General features: G+C 42.6%; 1 protein-coding gene and 1 long non-coding RNA gene across 2 annotated transcripts in view; one reads left to right on the top strand and one right to left on the bottom strand.

The window, feature by feature from the left end:
* Positions 1-5626, top strand: part of LOC135921953 (F-box only protein 31-like) — a 77514-nt gene extending 71888 nt beyond the window's left edge. Inside the window, exon 9 of the mRNA XM_065456381.2 lies at positions 2897-5626. Coding sequence (XP_065312453.1) covers positions 2897-3053 — 157 coding nt within the window. The 3' untranslated portion in view covers positions 3054-5626. The remainder of the gene's footprint in view (positions 1-2896) is intronic.
* Positions 1-14346, bottom strand: part of LOC135921933 (uncharacterized) — a 373935-nt gene that overhangs the window by 13311 nt on the left and 346278 nt on the right. The gene's annotated exons all lie outside the window — the stretch shown is intronic.

Raw genomic sequence — 14346 nt, 5'->3', positions numbered from 1 at the left:
ACTAGGAGCCGCAGCAATCTTTCAAGAAGAAAAATAAACCTACGACACAATCATTTTTTATCTGCCTTACTGATCTTGAACGCACATTCCTGTGGCCAGCTGTCATGTCTTTTCTAAAGATATAAACGCTTAAGAGGAAGCTTTAGCTCTGGAGGTTCTATATATATATAGTCAATCCCACTTATAACAATATTCAAGTGCCACAAAAATTCCATTGTTATAACCAATAATTGTTATAATCGGGTTGCATGAAAAAAAATAATCAAAATGGGGAATGGCAGAACTGTTGTGCAAAAACCATAATGGTGGGGCGTGCCCCTCCCCACCACCTTCCTCCACCCGGCTGCTGATCATGTTGACTCATTAACTGTTTAACTCTGCTCCTTGCACGCTCTGATCGCATGTAACAAGGTGCGGCTGTCGGCGTTCAAAAAAAGCGCTGCTATAACTGCAAAGTGGAGTCACAGGTGGCAAGTGACATGTGAGCTCCGCCGAGGCATAGCTTTGGTGGTCTCAAAAGGGGCTTTTTTAAAAAATGCGAGAAGGTTGCCGCGGCGGCCTCACAGCTTGAGAAATCCAGAAGAAATGCTGGGGCGAGATTGCCACAAGCATCTCGCCACATACTTCTCACTGGCTTGCACGAGAAAACCCCGTGTCCATCAGCTTTGCTTGCTTTACGCGAAGCTTGCCGACATGCTTCTCCAAAGCATACAGGTGCTCAATGTAGTGCAGCGGAAGGCCCCTTGTGAAAACGAAGCCCCAGAGGGACTGAATCATCTGCAGGGCCTCTCGCAAAATCAATGTTGAGACAGCCTACCCTGCCGCGTCATTGCTGCCGTCATTGCTATCTGATGTAAGCACATTCTTGGCAATTGCCTCACTGGTTATAAGCACTTCATTTCCAAATGTATAGCTGCACGCTTTCTTTTCACCATCAATGCCGATGATTAGCAGGCAGATCAGCCATCTTCCATTTCGGCAGTGAGTCAAACGAGGCTGAGAAACCAGCCAGGAATGACTTCAACGCAACCAACAAAGACCAGCATGAGGGTCAGTGAGCAATCTCAGAGCAGCGCCCAGTGCTGTCAGTGGGCCTCTTCGGTTTTCGGAGTTCTGGCAGCCTGCTGGCAGTCAGATTGCAGCCAACAAGTTCCGGTCCTGATAGGAAGTCACATGGGCTGGAATCCCAAGACAACCCAAAGCTGCCCGAAGTTTGCAAAATCGAACGCCGGGAAAGCTGGCGTTTCTTGCACAACCCTCGTAAACACTGCAGCAGTTTCACATAAGCTGTAAATTTATATATCAAATTGGTGCACTTTAGATGCTCTAAACTGTGCTGCTCAGAGAACTGTGATATCTATTTGCAGTGCAGAGTTAAGCATTTATAACCTTCGAACTTCAATTTTTTTTTAACTTGCCAATTTTGGTGAGTTTTGTAAAAAGATGCCTAACCCTAAATCGAAATTTTGTTTCCTGTAGTCAATAAAATTTAGCTTTCTGTGTCAAATGCAACCAATTTCCTTCAAATCGGTTCAGCATCTGCATTTTACATCTATTTGAATCGGGAAATCGGAGTTGGCCCCGAGCTAAAGCTTCCTCTTAAAGGCATTCTTTAGATTTTATTGCAGCACACAGACACGTAAGAGTTTAGTCCTTTACTGCGCCGTCACGATGCATTAATAAAGAAATGTTGCAAATGATCAAAAAGGCTGGGTGACTTCTGCATTTCATGTGCTCTTCATGTGCCAATGCAGCCGGAGTACTACAACTACCGGCGTTCACTGCGGAAGCGGTGACACAGCGCAACTCCAGATTGGTCTGTTGATCGGTTTTAAAGGATTGCTCAGCCCTGTATTGTTTCCAATTAACTTCAGGACAAAGTTTATACAGCTAAACATTGGCATAGTGTTGGTGGAGCTTCAGGTTTTCCACAATAGTTTTGGGGCTTATGCAGGGTTCTCTTCAGAAATTTTTGTGTGGTGGACATATTGTAACTGGATAAGGGGATTATACACACAACTAAACCTCTCTCTCTCTCTCTCTCTCTCTTTCTGGCATCTTCCCACCATTTTGATTTGTATATTCAGCGATTTTGCATTTTGGACGAATTAGTGAAACTAACACGAGCCAGTGACGCATCCTACAGCAACCGCCAAACTTCGCTGGGATTGAGAAATGCACAGCTCGTCGCTGTTGAAATGGATGCAGAACGTACGCCGACGATTCAAATCTGCGTCAGCCAATGGGAGTGTTTCCTCTGTCCGCTTGGCAGCAGTGATGAATCGTGACACTAGTGTTTCCATTTTTCATTAGCTTATTTTGCTGTTATTTCTGCATGGTGAAATACACCGCTGTGGCTAACTGAAGCTAAGATCTCTCCTCTTTGCAATGGTTTCAAAATGGTGTCATTATGCAATGGAAAGGTGTGCACTCTGCGATGCGATGCTACCTCCTGACACCTGATTTCTACCAGATCTATGTCAACAGTGCACTAGAAAAGTGCACTTTTTCTTGCGTTCTGCGTCACTTTCTAATTTTTCCACACGTAATAAAGACACACCTGAAGATCAAAAAAAGAAAAATACAAGAAATCTTGAGCAAGTCGATCATCTAATTGCTGAGTACTCCCTCAAACAGGCTAGAGGTAAACCTGGAGGAGTTGGTGGTAAACCGCAGCAGTGGGCGGCATTCCCACCACTGCCCTCTGTCATGAGTGAACTGTTGTCGGCACACTTCTTTGGGCGGCCACTGCAACTTTTCCTCCGAGAAGCGAGCCATCTAATTATGCACTGGTGACTGGCTTGTGGCTCTTCATTGCCTTAATGGCTTTGGTGTTGTGTCCGAATCCGCTAATAAGGCATGCCAAGTTCTGATGTGTGATTTGCTGCCTGTGCAGGTACCATGGCTTGGGCCAGGTAGCTGGACATGGCTACACCAATCCATCCTTCTCACGGGGTCACTGGGTTGTCTTCAGCGAGGACCTCTTTGGCTTCCTCTGGCTGGAGCTGCTTTCGTTGAGCATGTACCACAGAGTAAAGGAGGACCTTGCCTAGGAAGTCTCCTCCACCCGAAATGCTGGAATGACCTGTTTTGGTATTAGGCTGTTGTGTGTGTTCTTGCTAAAGCCGCTAAGGAACTGGTGCCAGAGCTGCCCTACCAAAGTCATCATTGTGAATGCTGTTAAGCGGCCATGCAGTGCTGGTGTACCGAACATATGGGAATACCGCAAAGCTTGGTGCCACTGATATGCTATGATTGCTAGGAGCTGTGTCGCAATCTGGCATTCAGTGAGCAGTTCTTGCCTTGTTACGAAAGGTCAAGTGTTAAATGTAGTGCTCAGAAAGCAATGGCACTGCCTTACTGATACCCTGTTCATGTGTGCAATGCCACATATTGCACCTGTGGTTTCAACCAACTCTGGTCGTCTGTTGATTTCACCTGCCTATCCTAACTGTGGTGGGTAGTGCCATTCAGACTTCAGACAATATGGGGAGAGTACATTTGGGAGCATAGCATGTTGTGTGTGTGCGTGTATGAGTGTTTGTGTGCTTTTTGCACTCGTGAGATCCCCTTCAGGAACAGTGGCCCAGTGTTGCTATACAATGTACATTTTTTACAGAGATCATTTTAGAGCATTGAGCCATTGATTCCGGGTTTTAGTAAAAATCATTCTTACCTTTGCTTGTTTTATAAATGATACGCATACATGCATGTCACAAAAATCAATGTGGTGAAATTATGTTACTAGAAGCCTGTGGTAGTTTGTGTGAAGTGTTGTTCATGGGCTGTCTGCTGTTGCAGACCCATGTTTGTCAGGAGAAAAGACAAAGAATGTGTACATAAATATAATTATATACATACGTACATATACATATATATATATATATATATATATATATACATATATATTTTTTGTGGTTGTGAGCAGCCGTATAGTGTGATGTTTATGATCTCTTGCAACGTCTAGCCATGTTCTTTCTTTTTATTGTTTGGTATTGTGAGTGAACGTACTAAACAAGGAAGACTAATGGCTGTGCTTTTATGCATACAGCCCCAGTCACACTCGTACAGAACACATCAGCTGTGCAGATTCAACTGAAAATTTACATGTACTAATGCCTTCAAGCTCGATATACCTTTCTATCTGTAAAAACACTGTATGTGGCAGCACATGCTTAACAAAAGGCTTTTTGAGCTTAAAGCCAATTTGTAAATGTTACCATCACAATCTGAAAACTGTCAGTTGTGTGTATATCTGTGATCGGAACTGTGCAGGCCAACATTGGCCTAAAAACTCGTGCCTGCACATAGTGCTGCTACATTTGTGCTTTTAGATGTGCATGGTTAGCTGTAAACATTTACTAGTGTTGGGGCTTAAGTACAGGTATTGAAGGGACATTGAATTGGCCTATTGTAAAGTGAAGTTAAACTTGTTTGGTTGATAAAACATGCAACTGTGGTCACGTAAGTGAAGTATTTTGCCATGTGTACATGACGCACCGAAATTGCGGTGTGGGAAGATTGAGACAACATTTAGGATTTTTTTCTCCATCATGCCTAGTTGTGTCTCCACAGTTGCATGAATATGAATCGTCAGTACCAAAAAATAAAAATAATTGTAATTAAAAAATGCAAATACAAAAATTAAAAATCTCAATAAAGTGATGTGAAAGGGCATTTTGCACCTATTGAAGTCACCGAATATGTGCTGGTATTTAAGAACGCCTTTTTGTTTGCTGCAGTTCATGAGGTTCCTGTTTGGTACCAGGTTGCTGTCATTATTTCTCTCGTGGTCATGGTTCCCTATCATGTGAAATTGTGTGCATTTCTGTGGCCAAATCGAAGACCTTGCAAGCTATTATGGGGCTGTCTAAGCTTGCAGCATTTTGTGTAGAAACTTGGTGAATGAGTATATTAGAAGAATAAGCACAGCTTTCTAATATCCTTCATGTCGCCAGCTTGTTCGCCAGCTATGTGAATTTGTTGCTGTTATATGTACATTGTGGTGAGCTTTGAGTTTTTACAACCTGAATGCCATTTTGTAGTGCTGTGATACTCAATTCCTTTGTAACAGTTTTTGTTGCTATCAGAGCACCCGTGTTTTACCATAGGCATCCTTTTACCTTTTACTATGTTTGTGCTAATGATGAGCTTTGTTACCTGCAACTTGGAGGGTGACAAGCTTTTTTGTTACATAAATTTTGTTTAAGCAAGGGACACATGAAAATTCATGGTTACTTTTTGGGTTCCTTTATTTCGTTGTAAGCATTATTTTTTATCTCATGCTTTGTTTGAGATAGAGCTCACTTTTTTTGAATGCGTGTTTTGTCTAAATAGCGCACGCAATTTGCAATATGAAACTTTTTAACGAATATTAAGTGGTTGTCACTTGACTTGCATGAAAAAAAATTTTACTGGTACTTTGGCCTTTTTTGTTGTTGTTTTATGTTTTGTTTGCTCAAGAAAATGTTCATGTTTAGAAAAAGACTGGTTATTGAGGCAGTCCTCATTCAGCTCTGTACCATTTTTGGCTTGATTGTGATTACTCTGGTTTTTCCTTATGTGCTTCCCTCTCATTAAAAGGCTATACAAGTGCAAAGGATTTAATAAAAACTGTAAAAATTGAGGCTTCTCTATTCTATCATGTGGAAGAATTGTAGTGTAAAGCCATACCTGGAGCTCTACCGCATTTTGCCATGCTTTGTAATTGGCTATGCATGCAGTTACTTGCCACCACTCACTGTCTGCCAAGATGATGCAGGAACATGCCTTGTGCTTAACTCACTTTGCGCAGGGCATTGCGGCTCTGTTACTGGCAATTCTGAAGCTTGAGCAGGTTTGCGAAAAGTGCTGTGATAAGCTGCTGTAGCATACAGCCTAGGACTGCAGACATGACATTTCAACAATATGTCTGTATTTGCAGGCTGTATGCCGCAGTAATCCTGCACCAATTAGTCCAGAATTCTTTATTGGTTTCAGAAGCTCATGTGGGGGTGCACCATGCTTAACTCTACACAAAATGCAACTGGTCACTTCTCCTGCTCACCCCCCACCTCTCTTATATCCCTGTCTGCTTGGACCTTTCACACTCCCTGTTTTGAAAATTATGTGATTAATTCATTCATGAAACCTTTAGATTGTGGTATTAAGTGCTGACAGCTTTCTGTAAGCAACTCATGCCATTGAAAAATTGGAAGTCGTTATTCATCCATCTATCCATCCATCTCAAAGCAACAAAATCCCAATAAAGAAAGGCGTCAGACAGGGAGATACGATCTCTCCAATGCTATTCACAGCATGTTTACAGGAGGTATTCAGAGACCTAGCTTGGGAAGAATTGGGGATAAGAGTTAATGGAGAATACCTCAGTAATTTGCGATTCACTGATGATATTGCCTTGCTTAGTAACTCGGGGGACCAACTGCAATGCATGCTCACTGACCTGGAGAGGCAAAGCAGAAGGGTGGGTCTAAAAAGTAACCTGCAGAAAACTAAAGTAATGTTTAACAGTCTCGGAAGAGAACAGCAGTTTAAGATAGGTAGCGAGGCATTGGAAGTGGTAAGGGAATACATCTACTGAGGGCAGGTAGTGACCGCGAATCCGGATCATGAGACTGAAATAACCAGAAGAATAAGAATGGGCTGGGGTGTGTTTGGCAGGCATTCTCAAATCATGAACAGCAGGTTGCCATTATCCCTCAAGAGAAAAGTGTATAACAGCTGTGTCTTACCAGTACTCACGTACGGGGCAGAAACCTGGAGGCTTACGAAAAGGGTTCTACTTAAGTTGAGGACGACGCAGCGAGCTATGGAAAGAAGAATGATAGGTGTAACGTTAAGGGATAATCGAGTTCGTGGCTGAGTGGTAGCGCCTCCGTCTCACACTCACGTTAAGGGATAAGAAAAGAGCAGATTGGGTGAGGGAACAAACTCGAGTTAATGACATCTTAGTTGAAATCAAGAAAAAGAAATAGGCATGGGCAGGACATGTATTGAGGAGGGAAGATAACCGATGGTCATTAAGGGTTACCAACTGGATTCCTAGGGAAGGGAAGCGTAGCAGGGGGCGGCAGAAAGTTAGGTGGGCGGATGAGATTAAGAAGTTTGCAGGGACGACATGGCCACAATTAGAACAGGACCGGGGTAGTTGGAGAAGTATGGGAGAGGCCTTTGCCCTGCAGTGGGCGTAACCAGGCCGATGATGATGATGATTCATCCATCTCTAGCAATCGTTATGTATATGTCTGGTTTGTTGCAGGAGTGTATAGTATATTGATATGAGCATTTATGTTGTCTTTGCCCTCCTGGACGCCATTGCCTTAGAGATGCGTTTTTTTTTTTCAGTTTGCGTTTTTGCCAATGCAATGTGCTTTAATTTCCCTTATGATGTCTATTTTCAGAGCTAGCAAATGTGCTTTATGGGTAATGTGACCAGGGCTGGTTTAGTGTAAAGGTTCCTTTTGCCAGCAAACTCTGGTGCTTATGTGGTCCAAGCTCTTCTTGAACCATTGACCAAGCATGAAAAGGAATAGCATTGAAATATAATCATTACTTTTTCTTAGCACAGATTTTTTAAATATGGGGGTGGTCTGGAGAAAAAGCAAACTAGGCGGGGAATGCAGGCGGATGGTAGTGACCGACTATTTTGGGCAATGAAAGGATCACAAGGATCACAAAAATGTCAGAAAAATCAGGCAGTTCATAAGTTTAATCTTAATAAAATGTTGTTGATGTGCTGTGTTTTAAATCAAATGGCATGCAGTTAGTTCTATAATTATCTGATGTGGCAACATGCATGAATCACATATATGCTGTGACTGCAAGTTAATGGCAGCACAGTTTAAAAACCCTCTGGCTGCATGCACACTTTTGCAGCAGTATCTGGTATGTGTGCTTTCGATTTGCTTTTGTGGGATCACTGTAGCCATGATAATGTCCCACTATTGACTGTGTAGTTCTTTTCTATGTGTGCAATAGGCATACATAGAAAAGGAAAGGCACTGGCAGTGCGGCAGATTCTTTGCATTTATCGCTCCAAAGAGATATATTTATATTTTAGCGAAAACCATGCTGCAGCTAACAGTGGTGGTTTCTTTAAAATTGTTAATATAACTCAGAAATTCTGTAGTCCTGCCATATGCAATGCAAATTTTAAAGATAATTTTAACTGCCAACTTATTCCACTACCCTACCCATATAATTTGTCTTCTTGGGCTTTGGAGATCCATAGCACCATGCGAGCAATTCTTCGTGCCTATTTACATATTGGCAGAGCCCGCAACAACAATGTGACACATGACCCCACTTGCTTTAGTCGAAGCCCACCAGATGTTAGCATAAGCGCCATATCCAGACATGTACATGCTACAGAAAAAAAGTAACTGATTATAATTTACAATTACTTTAAAGATTTAACTGATTGCAGTGACAAATTACTACACCACAAAAGTAACCGAGCGGTAACTAAAAGCAATTTATTATTTTTACTTTAGTGTCCTCGATTTTTACAGAAATTGCATAAATACAGTGAATAGAACAAGCTGGCCTGGCTCTTTATGCATTCTCTTCTGCTCCTCACACGTTAAAAAATTTTCAGCGGTCATCGTCTGTCATTATGAAAACCTCAACAGCAACACTAAAAACTGTACATGCTGGAGAGAAGGGGGAACACCTTGAACACCTGTGCCTGACGGTTTGAGGCACAGATGGGGCCAGTTTATGAGCCAACATCAAGAACTTTCCTTGAGGATGGAAAAAGCAAAGTGGAAACTTGTGAAACACGAGCATTATGACATGGCAGTACTGGTGTAGCATCAAGACCCAATGAGGTGGCAGCGATACAGGCCACATGACCTGGTGTCAAGATGAGCGCCCAGGCTTGCCTGTCTGAACATGAATATCCATGAGGCTGCTGTATGACATAACCACAGGCATGTTAGTTACTGCCAAGTAGACTGATTTCACGATGAGCTTCACTACGCCATCACTGCTGCAAAGCATGCCAGTAGTAGTAGTAGTACTTTGTGGGCTGAAGGGAAACTGTGGTAAGAAGCATGTTGTGTTTCTACCATGACAAACATCCTTAGTGCTCGAGATGAAAAGGCTGGGGGTTGAGAATAAAAAGGTTCTGCAATAGGAGTGCGGTTGAAGAGATACACCCTGCAACTTCTCCCTAAAATTCACTGGAAAAAGTCCACAATTGCATTGTCCTCGGCATACCATTTAATGCTGTTGTGAATGAAGTACAGTGAAAAGTGGTGAGGACTACATTCATCATGGCATTGGCAAGCTGCTGCTGTGCATGCGCTTCGAGTGTGGCCAGATTTATTTATTCATGTGCCCAAAGCTGGCATCGCTTGTTGCAGCATGGCTCATCAATATTACGTGGTTGCTCATGAACACAGCTAAATTAGTGCATGTTACCATGTACAATATATAACATATCAATTAAAAAATTACAAAAAATATGCTTGATTGCAAGTAATCACATGAAATTCATTGCATGCAAGTCTGGCCATAGCAGAACACTGTGGTTTTGTAATCTTATTACCATAGCAACAATGGGTAGTAGTCCTTGCTTCTTAGGAAGGCCTGTTCTGCTAATGAAAAGTCCTGAAGAACATGCAAGTTATTCCTAACATCTTAAGTGTTAATAAAAGCAAGCAACACTCATAAACACTGTTAATTGGTGACAAAAGCAATAAGCAAGGCTGACAAACCTATGGCTTTGGTGTCGGGCAGGTGGCTGTCACTTCACGGGGCAGTTGTATGCTTTCCAACAGGATATGTGCAGGCAGAGTTGTGTTGCAGGGCTCTTAGGTTGAAGCAATGCCTGAAATTGACTAATTTTACTGCCAAAATATGCTCCTTGGGGTGGGAATTGCATGCGACACCCAGCCTTCTAGAATACAATGCTAGTGATTTCAAAATGCTGCTGCATAGGGTTATCCGGGTGAGAACATGACCTATAGGCTGTATTCTAGATTTATGCCTTTTTAGTATTAGCTCCGCCATACCATAGCAACCGAGAATGCAGCCCCAACTTGCTATCAAATTTAGCCAAGTGAGCTATGAAACCAGGTGCTTTCACAACTATGAGTATTACGGTAACTTATTGCAGGTATGATAACAGCGAACTTTGTCCGTGAAACAAAGTTTTGCACTTCTTTGTCAAGATTTCTTCTTGAATGATTAATCTGCCTATTAAATATTTTTGTTCTACAGTGGCTATTTCTGCTTCTGCCCATTTCTAAATGTGCTCTGACCCAAGGCCTTGTCCTGCCTAACCTATGGCCTGGGCTTTTGTTTTCCAACTCTCCCTTGTCTTGAGCTTAGAAAGGGCTTAGGCCAAAGTATTGTTGTGTTGGAAGCTTACATATAAGGCCCTGCTTCGTATGAAAAATGATGTGCACATTGTTCACATACTGCTGCAAATGTTTACTGCCATCGATACTGCTTGGAGCAATGTGAGTTTCACTGTATAATACTTCGCCAGCTATTTGCTGTTACTATATGCGTTGCACTTGAGGATGGACTGAGAACTGCTCCCGTGCAAGCTAGTTCTGATTCAGCACTCGCCACTGTCAGCTGGTTGGCTGTTGATTTCTAGTTGATTACATGGGCTTAATCTCTAGCTCGGTTGCTGTTGGCTGGTAGTACATAGTGCCACTAGTGAGGCATAGTGACAACTAGCGTGTTTATGACTCACAAAAAACAAAAGTGCTATCTGATCTTTCTGGTCTCTTGCTATATTGAACAAATCATGCCTGAAAAATTGGACAGGATGTATGACATATGAACTTTCAGTTGTCGTTACATACTGACTCTTTCGGGAGTGTAAAGGTACTGTTATGGATATGTTCAAAAGGTCAGTCAGTAGCTGTATTTTACAGTGAGCTTGTTTTCTAATTTGCTTTTGTTGTTTTGTTCTGTCTTCATACAGAATGTTGCAAGACCAGTTGCTGAGTTTAACAAAGTCAATTTGTTGCTCAAGAAGCATACAAACAGTGCACATTAAGAAAAAGAGAAATTGTAACAAAAGATGTGCAAGATTTGGTCTGTTTTTGCTTTAACAACAACATTGAAATGTTATGTACTTATATCTCTAGTATAGGAATCATCCTGACTGTCTCGAAACTTGTGCAGCAAACCTTACTTTGCCACATACAAGATGGAAATAACATTGGATTTTATTTTTCTGACAGTGCAACAAACTTTCAACTATGTTGAATTTATCACTGAGATGTCTTGTCAAGTTGAGGCTGAAACACACTGATATTTTTTATTTTATTTAAAATACCTTACGGGCCCTATGGGGGCATTGTGTAAGGGGGGTTACCAAATCAAAGGCATGAAAAAAGAAAAGAGTAAGCAGCCTTCTGAAGTATGGTACAAAAGATACTTTCCAATGCAGGGCTCTTCAACATTAGCAGGGAAGAAGTTTGGGCGTGTTGGTGAGATACATACAGACTCAGAAACATAGCGCAAAAAATGACACAGGGACAAGCAGGAACACAGGATGAGCGCTCTTCAACATTACTGGAAAAATCAAAACATGAAAGACTGAAGTAATAAAATGCCACAAAGGTACACTTCAAGGAAAAAAACGAGTAAAATTAACATAAGGTACTAATACTAGAAAGTACAATACAGGAAAAATGAACAGATCAAGGAATACAATGCTTCAAGAGAAATTTCATGAAAAAGACGCAAAAAAAGCAATAATATATACCGGGCATACAACTGAACACATGACGCAGCATAAAATACCAATTGATAAGAGCAAGATAGCAATGCATCAATAGAAATAAAAACATCGCAAGAAGTTCGAAGCACATTGCCTAGTAAAAGAAACAAAATAAAGTGATTTGTAAGTGCTATTGTGAAAAATGCTCGTGTAGGAGATAACGAATTTTTGCTTGATCTGACTCTGAAGCAATGTTATAAAGAAGATTGTTCCACAAGCGAATGGATGTAGGGAGTGCGTACCTGCGCGCAAAACTTAAGTGGTTATTTAATCGGCGAGACGTGTTTGAGGCGATCTAGATATGCAGTGTGGATTGTGTGGCATTATAAACATATTTGTGAAACAAGGATAACAGAGCGATATTACGGCGAAGAACCAAAGGCTGGAAGGAATGAGCGAGTTTGATTTGCGTTACGCTGGAGTGGTGGCTATAATTACGTGAGATGAAAACGAGCAGCTCGGTTCTGGACTGATTCAAGCATGTCGATTAAGTAGGTTGGATGTGGGGACCAAATGGATGATGCATACTCGAGCTGTGGACGAACAAATGTCTGATAGGCCAATTTGGAAGGTGAATTACCCAGATTACGACATAGGTAACCTAATGTCCCTGAAGCTTTTGTGCAGATGGCTGCAACATGGTATATCCAGGAGAGGTTTTCGGTTAGGTGAACACCCAAATGTTTATATGATACTGTATGTAACAGTTCTTTATTATTGACGTTGTATGAAAAATGTGAGTTGCCACGCTTATGACTAAAAGAAATTACCTGACATTTTGATACATTTAGAGCCATTAACCAGGTATTACACCAATTATGAATTCGGCTAAGATCATTTTGAAGGGCCAGGTGGCCGTCAGTACCATTAATTGATTTGTAAATAATGCAGTCAGCGAAAATATGCAAGTGAGAAGAAACATTAAGTGGCAAATCTTTTATGTAAATTAGGAAGAGTAAAGGGCCCAGAACGCTGCCCCGAGGCACTCCAGATGTAAGAAGGAGACGAAGCAATATTGTTAACTACTGTGAACTGTTGACGATTCAAAAGAAAATTACAAAGTCATGATAGTGTGAAGGAGTCAATTCGAAGTGCAGTTAATTTTGCAATAAGGCGATAATGGGCTAAGGTGATAAAGGACAAAGTGATAAATGTCTCAAATAGTTATTGCCATATGAAATGTATGAGAGCACTCATGAACCACTTAGTGAGCTCCTATGCAGCTTTCATTTGCAGCCTATCTTGTTCAGAAGTTCTGTGTATGGTATGTTGCACAGTGTAGATCTTCAGTTGTGCCATTTATGTTATTACAAAGAAAAATTAGGCAAAGGAATGAAAATATGATACGTGCACGTTAGGTTGGAAGAGTGGATAGGTTGCACAATAAACTTGGGAAATGTTCAGAAATGTGACTTGGCCCTGGTAATTAATGCAGTGCTTATAAACTTGATCGTTTTGACTTCTTTGCGTGCACGTTTGTGTGTAAGCACCCATTATGCGACATTTTCCTGATATTGGTGTTGCCCCTTTTATGCGAAGCATATTACGAGGGCTCAACCCAGCTCCTCAGGCGCGGCGGTGACCATGAAATCACGTGACACCGTGACGTCACGACAGAGGAGAAGTGGCTTTGGCTCAACTCTTGCAAGACGGGCTGGGTGGGAATCGAACCAGGGTCTCCGGAGTGTGGGACGGAGACGCTACCACTGAGCCACGAGTACAACGCTTCAAAGCGGTACAAAAGCGCCTCTAGTGAATGCGGTGTTGCCTTAGAAACGCGCTGTTTCTAAGGCGTGCGTCTCTTGCTCAGGCGCACATTTCGTTGCCGCGCCGAACGCTGCTTTGCTCGACGCTCACCGCGTCCAATGCGGGGCGCGTAGTCGCTGCCCTGTAGCCCATTGTCTTACACCCCTTGGCGGGTCGACGGGAACGCTGTCGCGTTCCACTCTTGAAGGCGAAGAAGTAATGCATGAGTTGTTTCTTCGTCTAGCCGAACCAAATATAGCCAAGCAACAGCAGTTCACCAGGCTAAACAGTGGTTCAACAACTAAAATAAAGGCTAGTATGCTTCGCATCCTGGGCTTAACCTTACCTAAGCCACAGCCATTTTTTTTTTTAGATTGTAACAGGCTTTTTCTTATTCCTCTTACACTCTTGCTTTCTTTTTATGGCTGTATTCACAATCAAACTTCAGTTGAAAAATTAGAGCAGGTGAAGTCGCAGAAGTCGCAGTTAAACGCGTAGCGAAGTACGTTTCCGCTACATTTCTTCTGCGCTTGCCGCACACGCAGAACCATCTTGCGGTAAACACAGAAGACCCCCTCCTCGCAATGTACGGCGCTGCCCCGACAGGTGGCGCGCCACTCGCCCGCTTCTCGCCCTCGTCTCGTTTGAGCACATTGGGGCCGGCCGTGCGGGGATCGATGCGAGGCGCGTCGCGGCCCGGCTGTCCGTGCCGATCACAACGTTTGGCTCGCGTAGATCGTTTCTCCCTCCGAGACAGAGTCCTTTGGTTCGTTCCGCTTGCTCAGGCGCACGTTTCGTTGCCGCGCCGAACGCTGCGTTGCTCGGCGCTCACCGCGTGATTGGTGGGTGCAAAG

The sequence above is a fragment of the Dermacentor albipictus genome, chromosome 1 (genome assembly GCF_038994185.2).
Source record: "Dermacentor albipictus isolate Rhodes 1998 colony chromosome 1, USDA_Dalb.pri_finalv2, whole genome shotgun sequence".
In the NCBI taxonomy this organism is placed as follows: Eukaryota; Metazoa; Arthropoda; class Arachnida; order Ixodida; family Ixodidae; genus Dermacentor; species Dermacentor albipictus.
The sequence above is the reverse complement of the archived record's forward strand: the minus strand, read 5'-3'. Positions and strand labels throughout refer to the sequence as shown.